Here is a 13802-nt window from a genome sequence, read left to right on the forward strand (position 1 = left end):
AGTAGCCGTCTTAGATTGTTTGCAGATGATCCATCTTGAAAAGTCATCAGATGACCAAAATGAACTGCAAAATGATTTAGATAATATATGTGTATGGTGCGAAAAGTGGCAATTGACACTGAATAAAGAAAAGTGTGAAGTTATTCACATGAGTACTAAAAGAAATCAGCTAAATTTCGATTATGCGATAAGTCACACAAATCCGAAGGCTGTAAATTCAACTAAATACTTAGGGATTACAATTGCAAATAACTTAATTTGTAATGATAACATAGATAATGTTGTGGGTAGAGCAAACCAAAGATTGTCATTCATTATTGAAATACTTAGAAGGTGCAAGAGGTCTACTAAAGAGACTTCTTACACCACGCTTGTCCATCCTATTCTGGAGTATTGCTGTGTGGTGTGGGATCAGCATCAGATAGGACTGACATATGACATAGAAAAAGTACATAGAAGGGCAGCTCATTTTGTATTATCATGAAATAGGGGAAATAGTGCCAAAGACATGATACATGAATTGGAGTGGCAATCATTAAAACAAAGGTGTTTTTTGTTGCGACTGGATCTTCTCATTAATTTTCAATCACCAGTTTTCTCCTCCAATTGTGAAAACATTCTGTTGGCCTCCACCTACATATGGAGAAATGATCGTCACAATAAAAAAAGAGAAATGAGAGCTTGCACAAAAATATGTAAGTGCTTATTTCTCCTGCGTGCCATTTGAGAGTGGAACAGTAGAGAGACAGATTGAACCCTCTGCCAGGCACTTTATTGTTAATAGCAGAGTAATTACATAGCTGTAGATGAAAAAATAAAATCTCTTTAAATACAGAAGCACAATTTTCCCACATCCTTCAAATTTAATATTTTGACACATCAGTAAGAATGCTATGATAGTTTATAATTCTTGAAATTTAATATTTTGACAGTGCTGAGACTGGATTTTTAGGAGTGCTATGGATGTTTACAAACCCATTTTCTAATGCTTTACATCTTAATTTTCAGGGATTAGGTGAGACTGCTCAAAATATTGTAAGAGTTGCTAGTGAAGAACATGAACAAAAGGGTATGTCAGGAGCTGTAGGTGGTGTACTACGGCAGATTCCTCCAACTGTTGTTAAACCCATCATTTTGGTTACTGAAGCAACAGCAAATGTTTTGGGTGGAATGCGAAGTCAGCTAGCACCTGATGCACGCAAGGAGGCTGTTGAAAAATGGCGAAGTGATGACTAAGTTTAAGGTAATAATTACATTCCATCATTGAAGATTATCAGGTATTTAAAAATACCTAACCATCAGATACTAGTTAATATCACATGAAGGTCTGTTTGCTTTGCAATAACAGCACAAGAATACTCTTTTCGCATTCTCATTATTTTTGTGTAGCTGTTGAGCAGTGAATTTTGAATATACATTTCTTGCAATTTTGTGTGGATGTGTGAAATTTATAATAGTTGTGTTAGTATCTGATAGTACTTTATTAACTACACTGTAGGAAATACGGCAACCAGCCACAAGTTTTTTTGTAATGATTTTAATGTATCATTACTAGTTCTGGACCTGAGCCCATTGTCACACAGTAGCATTGACTTCTTTGCAAGTTTTACGTTTGTGCCCTAAAATATAACAAAGTTTTTGTGATTGCATAGTTTACAATCTGTTTTACATTTCTGTGCAAAAATATAACAACGTTTTTTGTGATTACATAGATTTATACTTCTGTTTGCTCTACACATTGTACTGACTTCATGGAGAAACAGAGTTTTGATTTCCTTTTACAATCCATGTTGATCAGTGAACTGAACAAAATAAAAGATGGCAAATGCAATTATTTACATTGGCTGCTCATTTCATGTGCGAATGGATGTGATACATGTACAGATATACAGACATGCAAATGTATGGTAAAATGTCATATCAGACTGCATTTAGTTCAGTTCACTGATCAACATGGATTCTAGAAGAAAATCAAAACTTTGTCTTGTAATATGTAAAGGAGAACTTTTCATGAAGTAAGTACAATGTATAGAGGATATATAAGTGTACAACTATGTAATCACAAAAACTGTTTTATATTTAAGGACACAAATGTAAAGCTTTCTAACAAATCAGTATTCAGCAGTAGGCTCAGACTCAGAACTAGTAATGGTGCAATAAAATAATTTCAAAAAGCTTGTGACTAATTGCAGTATTTCCTACAGTGTCATTTATTAAAGAAGCAGTGGTATTCTCTAACCAAAATGGATAAAACAATTTTATAATCTTTCCAGAAATTAACCATTGCTTAACAGAAAGACATATAAAACATTATAATGGATGCTGATTTGGAGAAAGGAAATCATGACAGATACTAAAAAACCTGTAATTTTTGTCAAGTGATCTCCTGTTTAACAAGTTTTTTTGTGATATTCTACAAGACAACTATTTTAAAGTGAAGTTATCAATTTTTGCAGTGAAAATTGCACATGAACAATGTTTGAGGTAGACTAAATTCTTCTGAACAAACAGGAGCTTATGTGTAGCAGAGCACTTCAGATATAGCTTTGCAGCCATACTGAATGAACAGCCAACATTTACGTTATGTAGGTACTAATAATTAGGTTTTTTTAAAGATAGGTCAAATATGATAGAATAGCTTCAACAGAAATAGAGTGTCAACTGGTAGTCTTGGCATTGGATACCTCTAGTTTCTTAGTTTCTCCTTTATTCTAGTTTGACCCCTTCACTTAGGGATGTATGTTTCCAGTCCCCCCTCCCCCTCTGGTGCATCCCCTCTTACTGAGCAGACCCCATTGAGTGAGTGGGGGGGGGGGGGGGGGGGATAATTGAAGCACTGGCCAAAACATTGCATATGTTCTGAGTGAGAAGCTACTGTAAAGGATTTTACATATATTGAAAACTACTGTGTGGAAATTTGGGGACACGCACCACTGTTGATAGCTATGTGAGTTCTCTTTCCATGTGTCTATTATTTGTTAAGACTTGATTGATAATTGTTCTTTGTGAAGTCATTGTAGCGTAAGTTTCAGATATAGAGTTGTGTTCATGTCGAGAACAAAAGTCTCATACTGGAACCTGTCCCAGACCTAGGATTGGACATGATAAATCAGTGCTTATGTAACAGTCATTATGTGTCTGTTGATTTAACCTAGAGATCATTACAGATGACTGAAAACAAGAAAATATTTTTTATAGTAGCATGTAAAATTTTTCATAATATTTCAGGTATTGTGAGGCCAGCTGTGAGAGAGAATGATAGACTTACACTTTGAGGTGGTGGTGGGGTAATTGAGTTGATGATGTGTTAACATTAAAAGCCACACAAATAAGATTGGGTGGAAGTTAAAAGCTAAATATTTGATGAAGGCCACTGTGTCCAGAAAGTAGTTCATTAAAAAGTAATCACAGTGTTCTGGTTCCTGGGTTCAATCCCAGCCAGTGTTTAAATTTTGAAGAAACGTCTTCAGCAGTGGTGGGCAAAGATTTTCAGCAGAAGAAATCACCCCTATTTCTGCTAACAGTCCTGTTGTAGAGGGTAGATGGCAGAAAGAGCTTCAGGGCACCCTCTTGCTGCCCCTGAAAGGCAGAGGAATCAGCAATGATCAATCGCATGAGGATGCAAATGCCTTGGAAACCACTGCATTGAAGACACTTGCTGTGTATCCACAGGACATGTGACTATTAACTGAAAAAGTGTCATGATGATCTCTCCACTGGCAAAAGACAAGTAATTATTGAAAGGGTAACATTCTATGAATTGGAGCATGGAATGCAGAAGTCTGAATGTGGTGAGTAAGCTAGAAAATCTGAAAATGAAATGCAAAGGCTCAGTCTTGATATCATGGAGGTCATTGATGTGAAATGGAAAGAAGATAAAGATTTCTGGTCTGACAAATGTAGGACAATATCAACAGCAGCAGAAATGGTATAACAGGAACAGGATTCTATATGGGTAACAAAGTTGATCAAAGAGTGAGTTACTTTGAACAGTTTAGTGATAGAATTATTCACATTAAATTGACTGCAAACAAACTCCAACAACAATAACTCAGGTATACATGTCAGTATCATAAACTGGAGATGAAAGACAGAGTAGGTGTATAAGGGCATTGAATGTGTAACTCAGCATCTAAAGGGAGATGACAATCTAATAATTGTAAGGCACCACATAGTGACTTGCGGAGTATGTACGTATATGTAGATTGGAACACTATCATAGGGGAAGGTCCTGAAGATGATGATGTTACAGGGGAATATGGGCTGGGCAGTACAAATGAGAGAGAAGAAAAATTAATAGAGTTATTTAGTAAACTACAGCTGGTAATAGTGATTATACAGTTCAGAAGTATCAGAAAGAGAGGGTGTGCTTGGAATAGGACTGGAGTCATGTGAAGGTACTCACAATTTAGTAATGATGAATAATAGTCTGACGTTTAAGAGAATTATGATGAAGAATCAACTTGGAAAGAAGTGGGACACTGAAATACTAAGAAATGATCATGTACATTTGAAGTTCTCTAATTCTGTGGACTTCAAAGAAACCCTGGCTAACAGAGGAAATGCTGCAATTAATCGACAGATGGGAAGAATGCATTGTAGGCCTCTACGAGGCCTATCTGCTGATGTAATAGAAGATGAAATGGAAGTTGATTTCAAAGACACAGGAGATCCATTATTACAGTCAGTTTAACAGAGATGTGACATACATGCAGTCAAACAAGGAATTTCTAAAATCATTGGGAGAAATCACAACTAAAAGGCTACTCCAGTTGGTTTGTAGAATGGATGAGACTGGAGACTTGCCATCAGACTCTGGAAAAATATCATCCATACAAGCCCAATGATAGCAATGGCAGATAAGTGTGAAGAATTATCACAAAATCAATTTAACATATATAATGCATCTGAAGTTGCTGACAGGAACAGTATACAGAAAACTGGAAAAGAAAATTGGTGATATCTTAGATGATGACCAGTTTGACTTTAGGAATGGTAAAAACATCAGAGAAACAGCTCTAGAAGTGAGACTTAACGAAACATCCAGAAACCTTCATAGGATTTGCTGACCAAGAAAAGTATTCGATGTTGTAAAATGGTACTATATGTTCAATTTGTTTATTTTTATTTTTTTATATAAAGAACATGACTAGTGTTGTTCTCCATCCTTTTTAAATCTAATTTAGTGCTCTGTCTTTGTTGACATCTTTGTCAGTGATACATTAATAACCCAAAAGACAATTCAATGCAAAGAAAAACGGAGAGGACATGTATTTCGTGTGCCACACAAATGCTTCCGAAACTAGCAGTGGATTGTAAAACATGACACAAGAGAAGTATTGGACGACCAAGAAAGAGATAGTGATGCTGGAACAGGCCCTAAGCCTATCGCTGGAGTGCAGAAAAAGAAGAAAAAGATTGCCAATTCAAAGATCCAGGGTTCTTTCCCCAATCAGTCCAAGGACATGTTGTGTCACTTGTGGCAATGATTTGTTAATGTGGAAAATGCCAACTCACAATAGGATTTGAAGTCCACATTAAACTTCATGCCCCCTTACAACTAGCTGGATAAGTAGGTTCAGATGTAGGAGGAAGGCAGTGGCACACCACCTGCAATAGGACCGTGACTAGCACTGTGGCATTGAGACTAACATTGAGGTTGATGACATTTCTACTAGAGGAGTTATTGTTTCCTGATTGAGGGTGAAACTCTCTGTGGAACTGACAAATACAATACACCCCCCCCCCCCCTCCCCCCCCCCCCCTCCCCCCCCCCCTCTCTCTCTCTCTCTCTCTCTCTCTCTCTCTCTCTCTCTCTCTCTCTCTCTCTTTTGTGACATTCCAAACAACTTGTAAGACATTAGTCACTGTATTACATATTATGGACCAGAAACATTTACTTTTCATACTGTAAAGTAGCCACAAATGTACAAGTATAACAGATTTTATATCTGGATAATTTAATTGTTGGCATTAGGCCATACCAACCTATACACATTACAGCAGTTCCACAAAAATAAATTATAACCAATGTGAAGTAGCATCACTAGCAATGCTGAATAACAACCGAGCGAGGTGGCGCAGTGGTTAGACACTGGACTCGCATTTGGGAGGACGACAGTTCAATCCCATGTCTGGCCATCCTGATTTACGTTTTCCGTGATTTCCCTAAATCACTCCCGGCAAATGCCGGGATGGCTCCTCTGAAAGGACACGGCCGACTTCCTTCTCTCATCCAATGACCTCACTGTCTGGTCTCCTTCCCCAGACAACCTCAACCTGAATAACAAAACTGAAGAAACGACCTCACTGTCTGGTCTCCTTCCCCAGACAACCTCAACCTGAATAACAAAACTGAAGAAACATCTGTGAATAATATACACATGTGCCACATTATTAACTGCTTACTTTCTACACTGTAACATAAAAGCATACCTGTAGTTAGTTACCAACAATGTGTTTGATTTTCTGAACATGTGTAATTCCACATATTTCCTCATCCACTGCCATAGAGCTTATTCTAAATCCCTGGAACATTTGTTCACATGTTAAGATACTGAAAACACACACACACACACAAACAAACAAACAAGCAAATACAAACACACACTTCACTCATAGAATGATTATTCTGAACATCAATTTCCATTGTTCTATCATTCCATTGATCTCTTAATCTCACTGCTTTTACAAGTTTTACTAGTTTTCTTCAGTCTTCCACATTTTCTGTTGTCAGTGGTATCCACAGCATAGTCTTGTTCAAATTTGTGTGAATTCCTAAGGGAACAAACTGCTGAGGTCTTTGGTCCCTAGACTTACACACTACTTAAACTACCTTAAACTAACTTATGCTAAGAACAACACATGCACACTGATGCCCGAGGAAGGACTCGAACCTCTGGCGGGCGGGACCACACAATCCGTGATGTGGCGCCTCAAACCACGCAGCCACTCGGCGTGTCAGCATAGTCTTTTTAGATAACCTAGATTCATCCAATCATTGTACAAGACCATGCCACATTAATTGTTTATGTTCAGTGTCAGTTGTTAATGATCTTTCTACTGCCATTTGTAATCATACACCTTTGTTAGCTAGTTTCTCTCTTCTTGATATTACCAATGACTGTCTGAACACATTCATTTTGGTGGCCTCCAACTTCCTCTTGTTATTCTGTGTAACTGTCCATTTCTCTAACCCACACAACAAGGAGCTTTTAATTAGAGTTTCATAGATAATGTATTTTTCTTTTTTTCCTGTTTTTCAACTCTAGAGAACTGCAAACAAGAGTCACTTTTCGAGTCACAGTTATTACTGTGTAAGTTCTTGATGATCTTTAGCTTTGGTGTCAAATTCTACTTCAACATATGTGTAACTACAGGAAGCTGGAATTTCTTCTGTATTGAGTTGGATGCTGGATGGTTCTGTCCCTGTTGCGTGGTATTTTGTTTTCTGGATATTATGTTCTAAGCTCCATTGTTTATGCTCTTCCTGTAGTTTCCATGCCATATATTGTAAATCATCTTTTTTGTTGGCAATCACAACTTGACAGTCCACAAAGTGTGTTGTATACAAACAGGTTTCACCAATATCTACCATTCCTCTGAATTTTTTTTCCATTGACTTGCAGCTTTTGCTACACATATTTTAAACTGGGCAGGTAACACGACAGCATTGACACAAAAAGTTGTTGATAGGAAACCTTTGAGACAGTCTACGAAGTTTTATTCTTGACTTTGAATGATTATACATATTTTGGAGAGGCCTTATTAACCCATTAGCTTATACAGCAGGCTCACATGTGGCTGCATGTTTCAAGACTGATATTACATTGCTGGCTGTGAGATGGTCCAAGCAGCTACAGTGTCTTCTTAGTGTTTCTTTTTTTTTCTGTCAGCATATGGCATGACATATTATATACCATTATAAAGCTGAGAAATTGATCTGTTTAGTGGTGTGTAACATACATTTTGATATTTTGCAAGTTGGTAAGCAATCACTTTCAGGATTTTTCACCAGATGTACAGTAGCAAGCAATACCGCACAGTTAAAAGTTTTTCTCAGGTGAGGAAATCAAAAGTCTGTTGAATAAAAGTGACAGTCACACTTCTGTAAGTGATATCTTTCACAGTTCTGATAATAAAGACAATGAGGGAAATGATACTAGTAAAGACTGTGAGGAAAGTGAAACAGGTAGTGATAGCTGTGTTGCAGCAACAGCTGTGTGTTGCTACAAAACAGAAGGCAGAAGAGTGGAAATGGGGAATAAGTCATGATAAACCTTTCAAGCTTTCATCTTCTGGCTCTAGTGACATCAGTCCTAGTGTTCAAAGACAACTCCCTTAACAACTAACCCCCTTAGAAATGTGCAGAAAAATGCTTCATGTGTCTGTCAGGGGGGGATGTAGCAGTAGAAACAAATAGATATGCAAACAGATTGGTATAAACGCCTTCAAAATCAAACAGTGCTTGGTTTCCTACTACATCTGATGAAATTCAAGCATATTTTGTTTTATGTATTCTTATGGTACAGGTTAAGAAGCCAACAATTCAGTCATACTGGTCCATAAAAAAATCAATTCGTACTTGTTTCTTTTCTGACATCATGCTGTATAGAAGATCCTTAGATATTTCTAGCTTCCTTCATTTTGTAAATAATGAAACTGCTGACTGTGCAACCTGTCTGAACAAGTTGCAGCTTGGCAACATGGCAAACAAAGTTTCCAAAGTGTTCGTGATCCTGAAGAAGATACTGCAATTGATGAAAATCTCATGAAATTCAGAGGTAGACACTGCCACATCCAATTCAAGCCCCGATACAGGGCACATTTCAGGATAAAATTCTTCAAAATTTGTGAATCAAATACTGGCTACTGTTCAGGATTTGATATTTACACAGGGGGAAAAGATCTGAACCAAGCAATAAAGAAATCCCAGTTAGTGAAGTTGTCTTTATGGACTTCACGCAACTGTGTTTGGGCAGTGGTCATAAAGTATATGTTGGTACACTTCCCCATCATTGTTTGTAAAACTCACTGAAAGCGGCACAAGTGCCAAAGGGAAAATTAGATCCATAAGGTGAAATATGCCAGACCAGTCCCTAAAATCAAAACTTTATGAAGAGGTACTTGTGTTATTTCCACTCAGGTTCATTTCACTGAAGTGGATGGATAAAAAAGAAGTAAATATTCTATCCAACAAGGTAGGAAAATATAGAATGCTACTTACTGTAAAAAAGGCACATCAAGTAGCAGACAGGCTCAATTAAAAGATACATGTAGCTTTCAGCCACAGCCTTCATTGGTAAACACACACACACACACACACACACACACACACACACACACACACACACACAAAGATGATGTAACTTACCAAATGAAAGCGTTGGTATGTTGATAGACACACACAAAATTCAAGCTTTTGCAACCCATGGTTGCTTCATCAGGAAAGAGGGAAGGAGAGGGAAAGACGAAAGGATGTGGGTTTTAAGGGAGAGGGTAAGTAGTCATTCCAATCCCAGGAGCGGAAAGACTTACGTTAGGGGGAAAAAAGGACAGGTATACACTCCTTCCCCAAAACAACAACCTGCCCCATCAGGGGCTGGGCCATGTCATTTACCAGCTCTGCTACAATCACTGCACAGCTTTTTTTTGGTATGACTACCAACCAGCTGCCCACTAGAATGAACAGCCACCACCAAGCTGTGGCTAAGAGCAAAGTAGACCCCCCCCCCCCCCCCCCCCCTCTGGTACAACATGCAGCCCAGGATAACACACTTGATTTCAATGGCTGCTTCACTATCCAAGCTGTCTGGATCCCTCCCTCCACTACCCGCTTTTTTGAATTGTGCAAATGGGAGTTATCCCTACAACGCATTCTCTGCTGCTCCTATAATTATCCTGGCTTAAACCTAGGCCAGTAACATACTGTACCCACACCCTCCACCTGCTACGTCCTATCATCTCTTCCTCATTCTTATCTCCCACCCTGTTAATTTGCAGCCCTCTGCTATCACGTTCATTCTTCTTTCCCCCTCCTCTCACTTTTTGTCTCTTTTTCCTCCACTTCCCAGCCCCATAACCTCCTGACACTTCACCTGTTGGAGTCTAGTCCCTGCACACTCCACAAGACAGTATTGTTCTCTCTCATCACCCACACACTACGATCCTTTCCCATTTCCCTTCCCCACCCACTCCAGATTGTTGCTTGCATCCCACATGATGTTGCGTTCTGGCTCGAGATGCTGGAGCTGACGGTTCTTTTTGTGTGTGTGTGTGTGTGTGTGTGTGTGTGTGTGTGTGTGTGTGTGTGTGTGTGTGTGTTTAGTGATGAAGGCTGTGGCTGAAAGCTACATTTGAATATCTTTTAATCATGCCTGTCTGCAACTTAACATGTCTCCTTTATGGTAAGTAGCACTCTATCTTGCCTACATTGTTCATATTTCAACCTGGAGTTTCCATTGTTTGACTCTTGCCAAACGGCTTTCTTGCATCCTACAACTTTGTGATATTTACCTTCGTTACTCTTCTCTATATTCACCACCTTCTAAACTGCATCTACTTGCTAGCCACGCTGTATCAACAACCACCCATGCACAACACAGACTTCATGACCATGCGGATTGTTCATGCAGCATATAATGCCCCAGATTCTTTCCTCCGATAGTTAATTACATCTATTCCTATTGATCTCACTTCATCCCTCATCCTGACATACTTCAGAATTTTGTCTTCCACACCTGTCTGTGTCACATGAACTTTCGAACCCATCCCCCTCCCTCTCTCTTCACTTATTACAACACACAAAGGTGCGTGCACACCCACCCACCCACACACACACACACACACACACACACACACACACACACACACACACATCGTTCCTTTTCATCCATGTTTCTGTACATTTTTTATGTATTTGTGGGTAGTTTTATGTGGTTGTACACAATTTCACATATTCTTGTGTATTTTTATGTATTTTTGCCTATGTGTGTATTTTTCAATATATGTGTGTGTTTATATATTCTTTGTGCATCTTTTCATATATCCAGCTCCTCTCACATCTGTCAACACCTATTTTGCCTATTTCTGCACCATTCGCTTTTCCTTTGCACCATTCTTGCTACAACAGCCCTTGCTTTATCTTTCTGCACCAGTTTAAAAGAGTTTCTCTTTCTATGGCTAATACCCAGCCAGACATCCTGTTTCTCAAATACTGGTTAAACCATGGAATCCCCCCAAATGACATAACTGTAAAGATTCATTTCTCTGGGTCCCACTCCCCCTTTCACAATTACCTACATCTTTTCAGATTCCACCAATACCTGGCCTTCACAAACCTGGTACAGCAAAAACATATCTCCATGGCACAGGCATCCCAGAACCACCTCTGCTCCCTCTGCAAGATACTACTACTCTCCCTACTCCATACATCACATTTCTGAAATTGAATCTCTTGCTTTCCAGCACCTGGAGGAGCATTCCAAACACCACCTCCATAAATTAGCCAACTGCTGACATCCTACGGCTGCGTCACCAGTATCCAACCCCTATCTTACCCCCAGTGTTCCTCCTTGTCCACCCCTCATAGCAGCTAAACCCTGCCTAGCTGACATTTTCAGCTTTCTACATCCCCCAAAAGTCCCTACCAATCCTCCACCAAATCCAGAGCCAAAACATTGCCATAACACTGTTGTTAACCTTTCCATCAAAACCCTTAGCTCAACAGAAATTTTAGTCCTATCCGAAGGCCTCACCTTTAGCCTCACATCCAAATTTAACCATGCTGGACTTGTCAAAGACCTACTCTCCTTCTCCCGATCACCACAATGAGAACACTTCTATGCTGCTAAGCCCTCAAACCAAAACTAATTCCAACAAAGAACCCTGCCTCTTCCAGTTCATATCACCATCCAACTGTTACCCTCCTCCTCTCCCACCTAACCACCTGCTGGTCACCTTCCAGGAATTCCTTACCTCCAATTTAGCCTCACCATCTTTCCACAGGTCCCTTCCTCAAAACACCAACATTTCAGTAGAAGAAGGAACAACCATACACAATCTCAAAAAAATCCTGACCTAATCATCCTACCTGCAGATAAAGGTCACTGTTGTGATGAACTGCTGTGTGTACCTGTCAGATGGTCTCCACCCAATTGTCTGACTCCTCCACCTATGGACTTTGTCAGAGTGATCCCATCCCAGAAGTCCAATAAAAACTCAAATCCCTGCTTAATCCCTTAGGCACTTCCCTGAACATCTCCCATGAATCCATTTCTCTCCTCACTCTTATGACACCCTGCACACCTACCTTTTACATGCTCCCCAAAGTCCATAAAATCAACAATGCTGGATGCCCCATTGTGGCTAGTTATTGTGCCCCCACTGAAAGAATTTTGACACTCATTAATCGACACCTCCGAACAATTGCCCATAAACTAGCCTCCCACATCAAAAACACCAACCACTTCCTTGATCCCCTCTCCACCATCCCCACCCCTTCACCTCCTGGATCCCTACTCATCACTGTTGATGCCACCTCTACATAGAGCAACATTCCTCATGCCCATGATTTTATCACTATTGAACACTACATTCCCTTACGTCCTTTAGACTCCAAGCCCATGATCTCATTCTTCATATGGGTTACTAACTTTATCTGACTTTAACTAACTTTATCTCAACTACTTCTCATTTGAAGGGACAGTATATGAACAAATCTGCAGCACAGTCATGGGCACCTGTATGGCACTGTTCTGTGCCAACCTTCTTGTGGGCTATCTAGAGGAACCCTTCCTAGCCTCCCAAAACATCAAACCCCTAGTCTGGTTCAGGTTCATTGATGATATCTTCATGATCTGGACTCAGGGCCAAGACAACCTCAACACCTTCTCTCCCATCCGCTTCATGTGGTTGTCCACAACCTAGGTGCCGCCTTCCGAGATGTTGATCTCCTCCTCTCTGATGGCTCCATCCATACCTATGCCAACATTAAACCCACCAGCCACCACTAGTACCTGTATTTTGACAGCTGTCATCCCTTTCACTCCAAAAAATCCCTCACATATAGCTTGGCAACTGGGGAACAGCGTATTTTCTGTGACAAAAACTCGCTTGCTCAGCATACTGAGTGTCTCACCAAGGCCTTCACATACACACACTATCCCCTAGACCTAGTCTGCAAATAGATCTCCCATGCCATTTCCTGTAACAACCATAATCCTCCCACCACCCCAAAAACCAGCCCCAAAGGAGTGTCCCCTTCTTCGCCCAGTACCACCCTGGACTGGAATAACGGAACCATATCCTTCACCAGGGCTTTGATTACTTGTCATCATGCCCTGAAATGAGGGACATCCTACCCAAGATACTGCCCACCCCTCCTAAAGTGGTGTTCTGTTGGCCACCAAACCTCCACAACATCCTAGCCCATTCCTGTGCCCTACCCCTGGCCACAAGGATCATATCCCTGTGGAAGACCTAGGTGCAGATCCTGCCCACCCAATCCACCGACCCAGCACTTCCTATTCTAGTCCTGTCACAGGTTTGCACTACTCCATCAGGTGCTGGGCTACCTGTGAAAGCAGCAGTGTCATTTACAAGCTTTGCTGCTATTACTGCACAGCTTTTTATATTGGTATGTCTACCAACCAACTGTCAACTAGGATGAACGGCCACCACCCAACCGTGGTTAAGAGCAAAGTAGACCCCCCTGTGGCACAACATGCAGCTGAACATAACACACTTGATTTCAATGGCTGCTTCACTACCTGAGCCATCTGGATCTTTCCCTCCACCACCGG

At 40.2% G+C, this 13802-nt stretch overlaps 1 protein-coding gene across 3 annotated transcripts in view; it reads left to right on the forward strand.

Annotated features, from left to right (window-relative positions):
• Positions 1 to 13802, forward strand: part of LOC126266719 (autophagy-related protein 2 homolog A) — a 492161-nt gene that overhangs the window by 463464 nt on the left and 14895 nt on the right. For all 3 annotated transcript variants that reach the window (XM_049971191.1, XM_049971193.1, XM_049971192.1), the window contains one exon: positions 1009 to 1243. In XM_049971191.1, the coding sequence (XP_049827148.1) occupies positions 1009 to 1236 (228 nt within the window). In that variant the 3' untranslated portion in view covers positions 1237 to 1243. The remainder of the gene's footprint in view (positions 1 to 1008; positions 1244 to 13802) is intronic.

Source organism: Schistocerca gregaria, chromosome 4 (genome assembly GCF_023897955.1).
Source record: "Schistocerca gregaria isolate iqSchGreg1 chromosome 4, iqSchGreg1.2, whole genome shotgun sequence".
NCBI classification, from domain to species: Eukaryota; Metazoa; Arthropoda; class Insecta; order Orthoptera; family Acrididae; genus Schistocerca; species Schistocerca gregaria.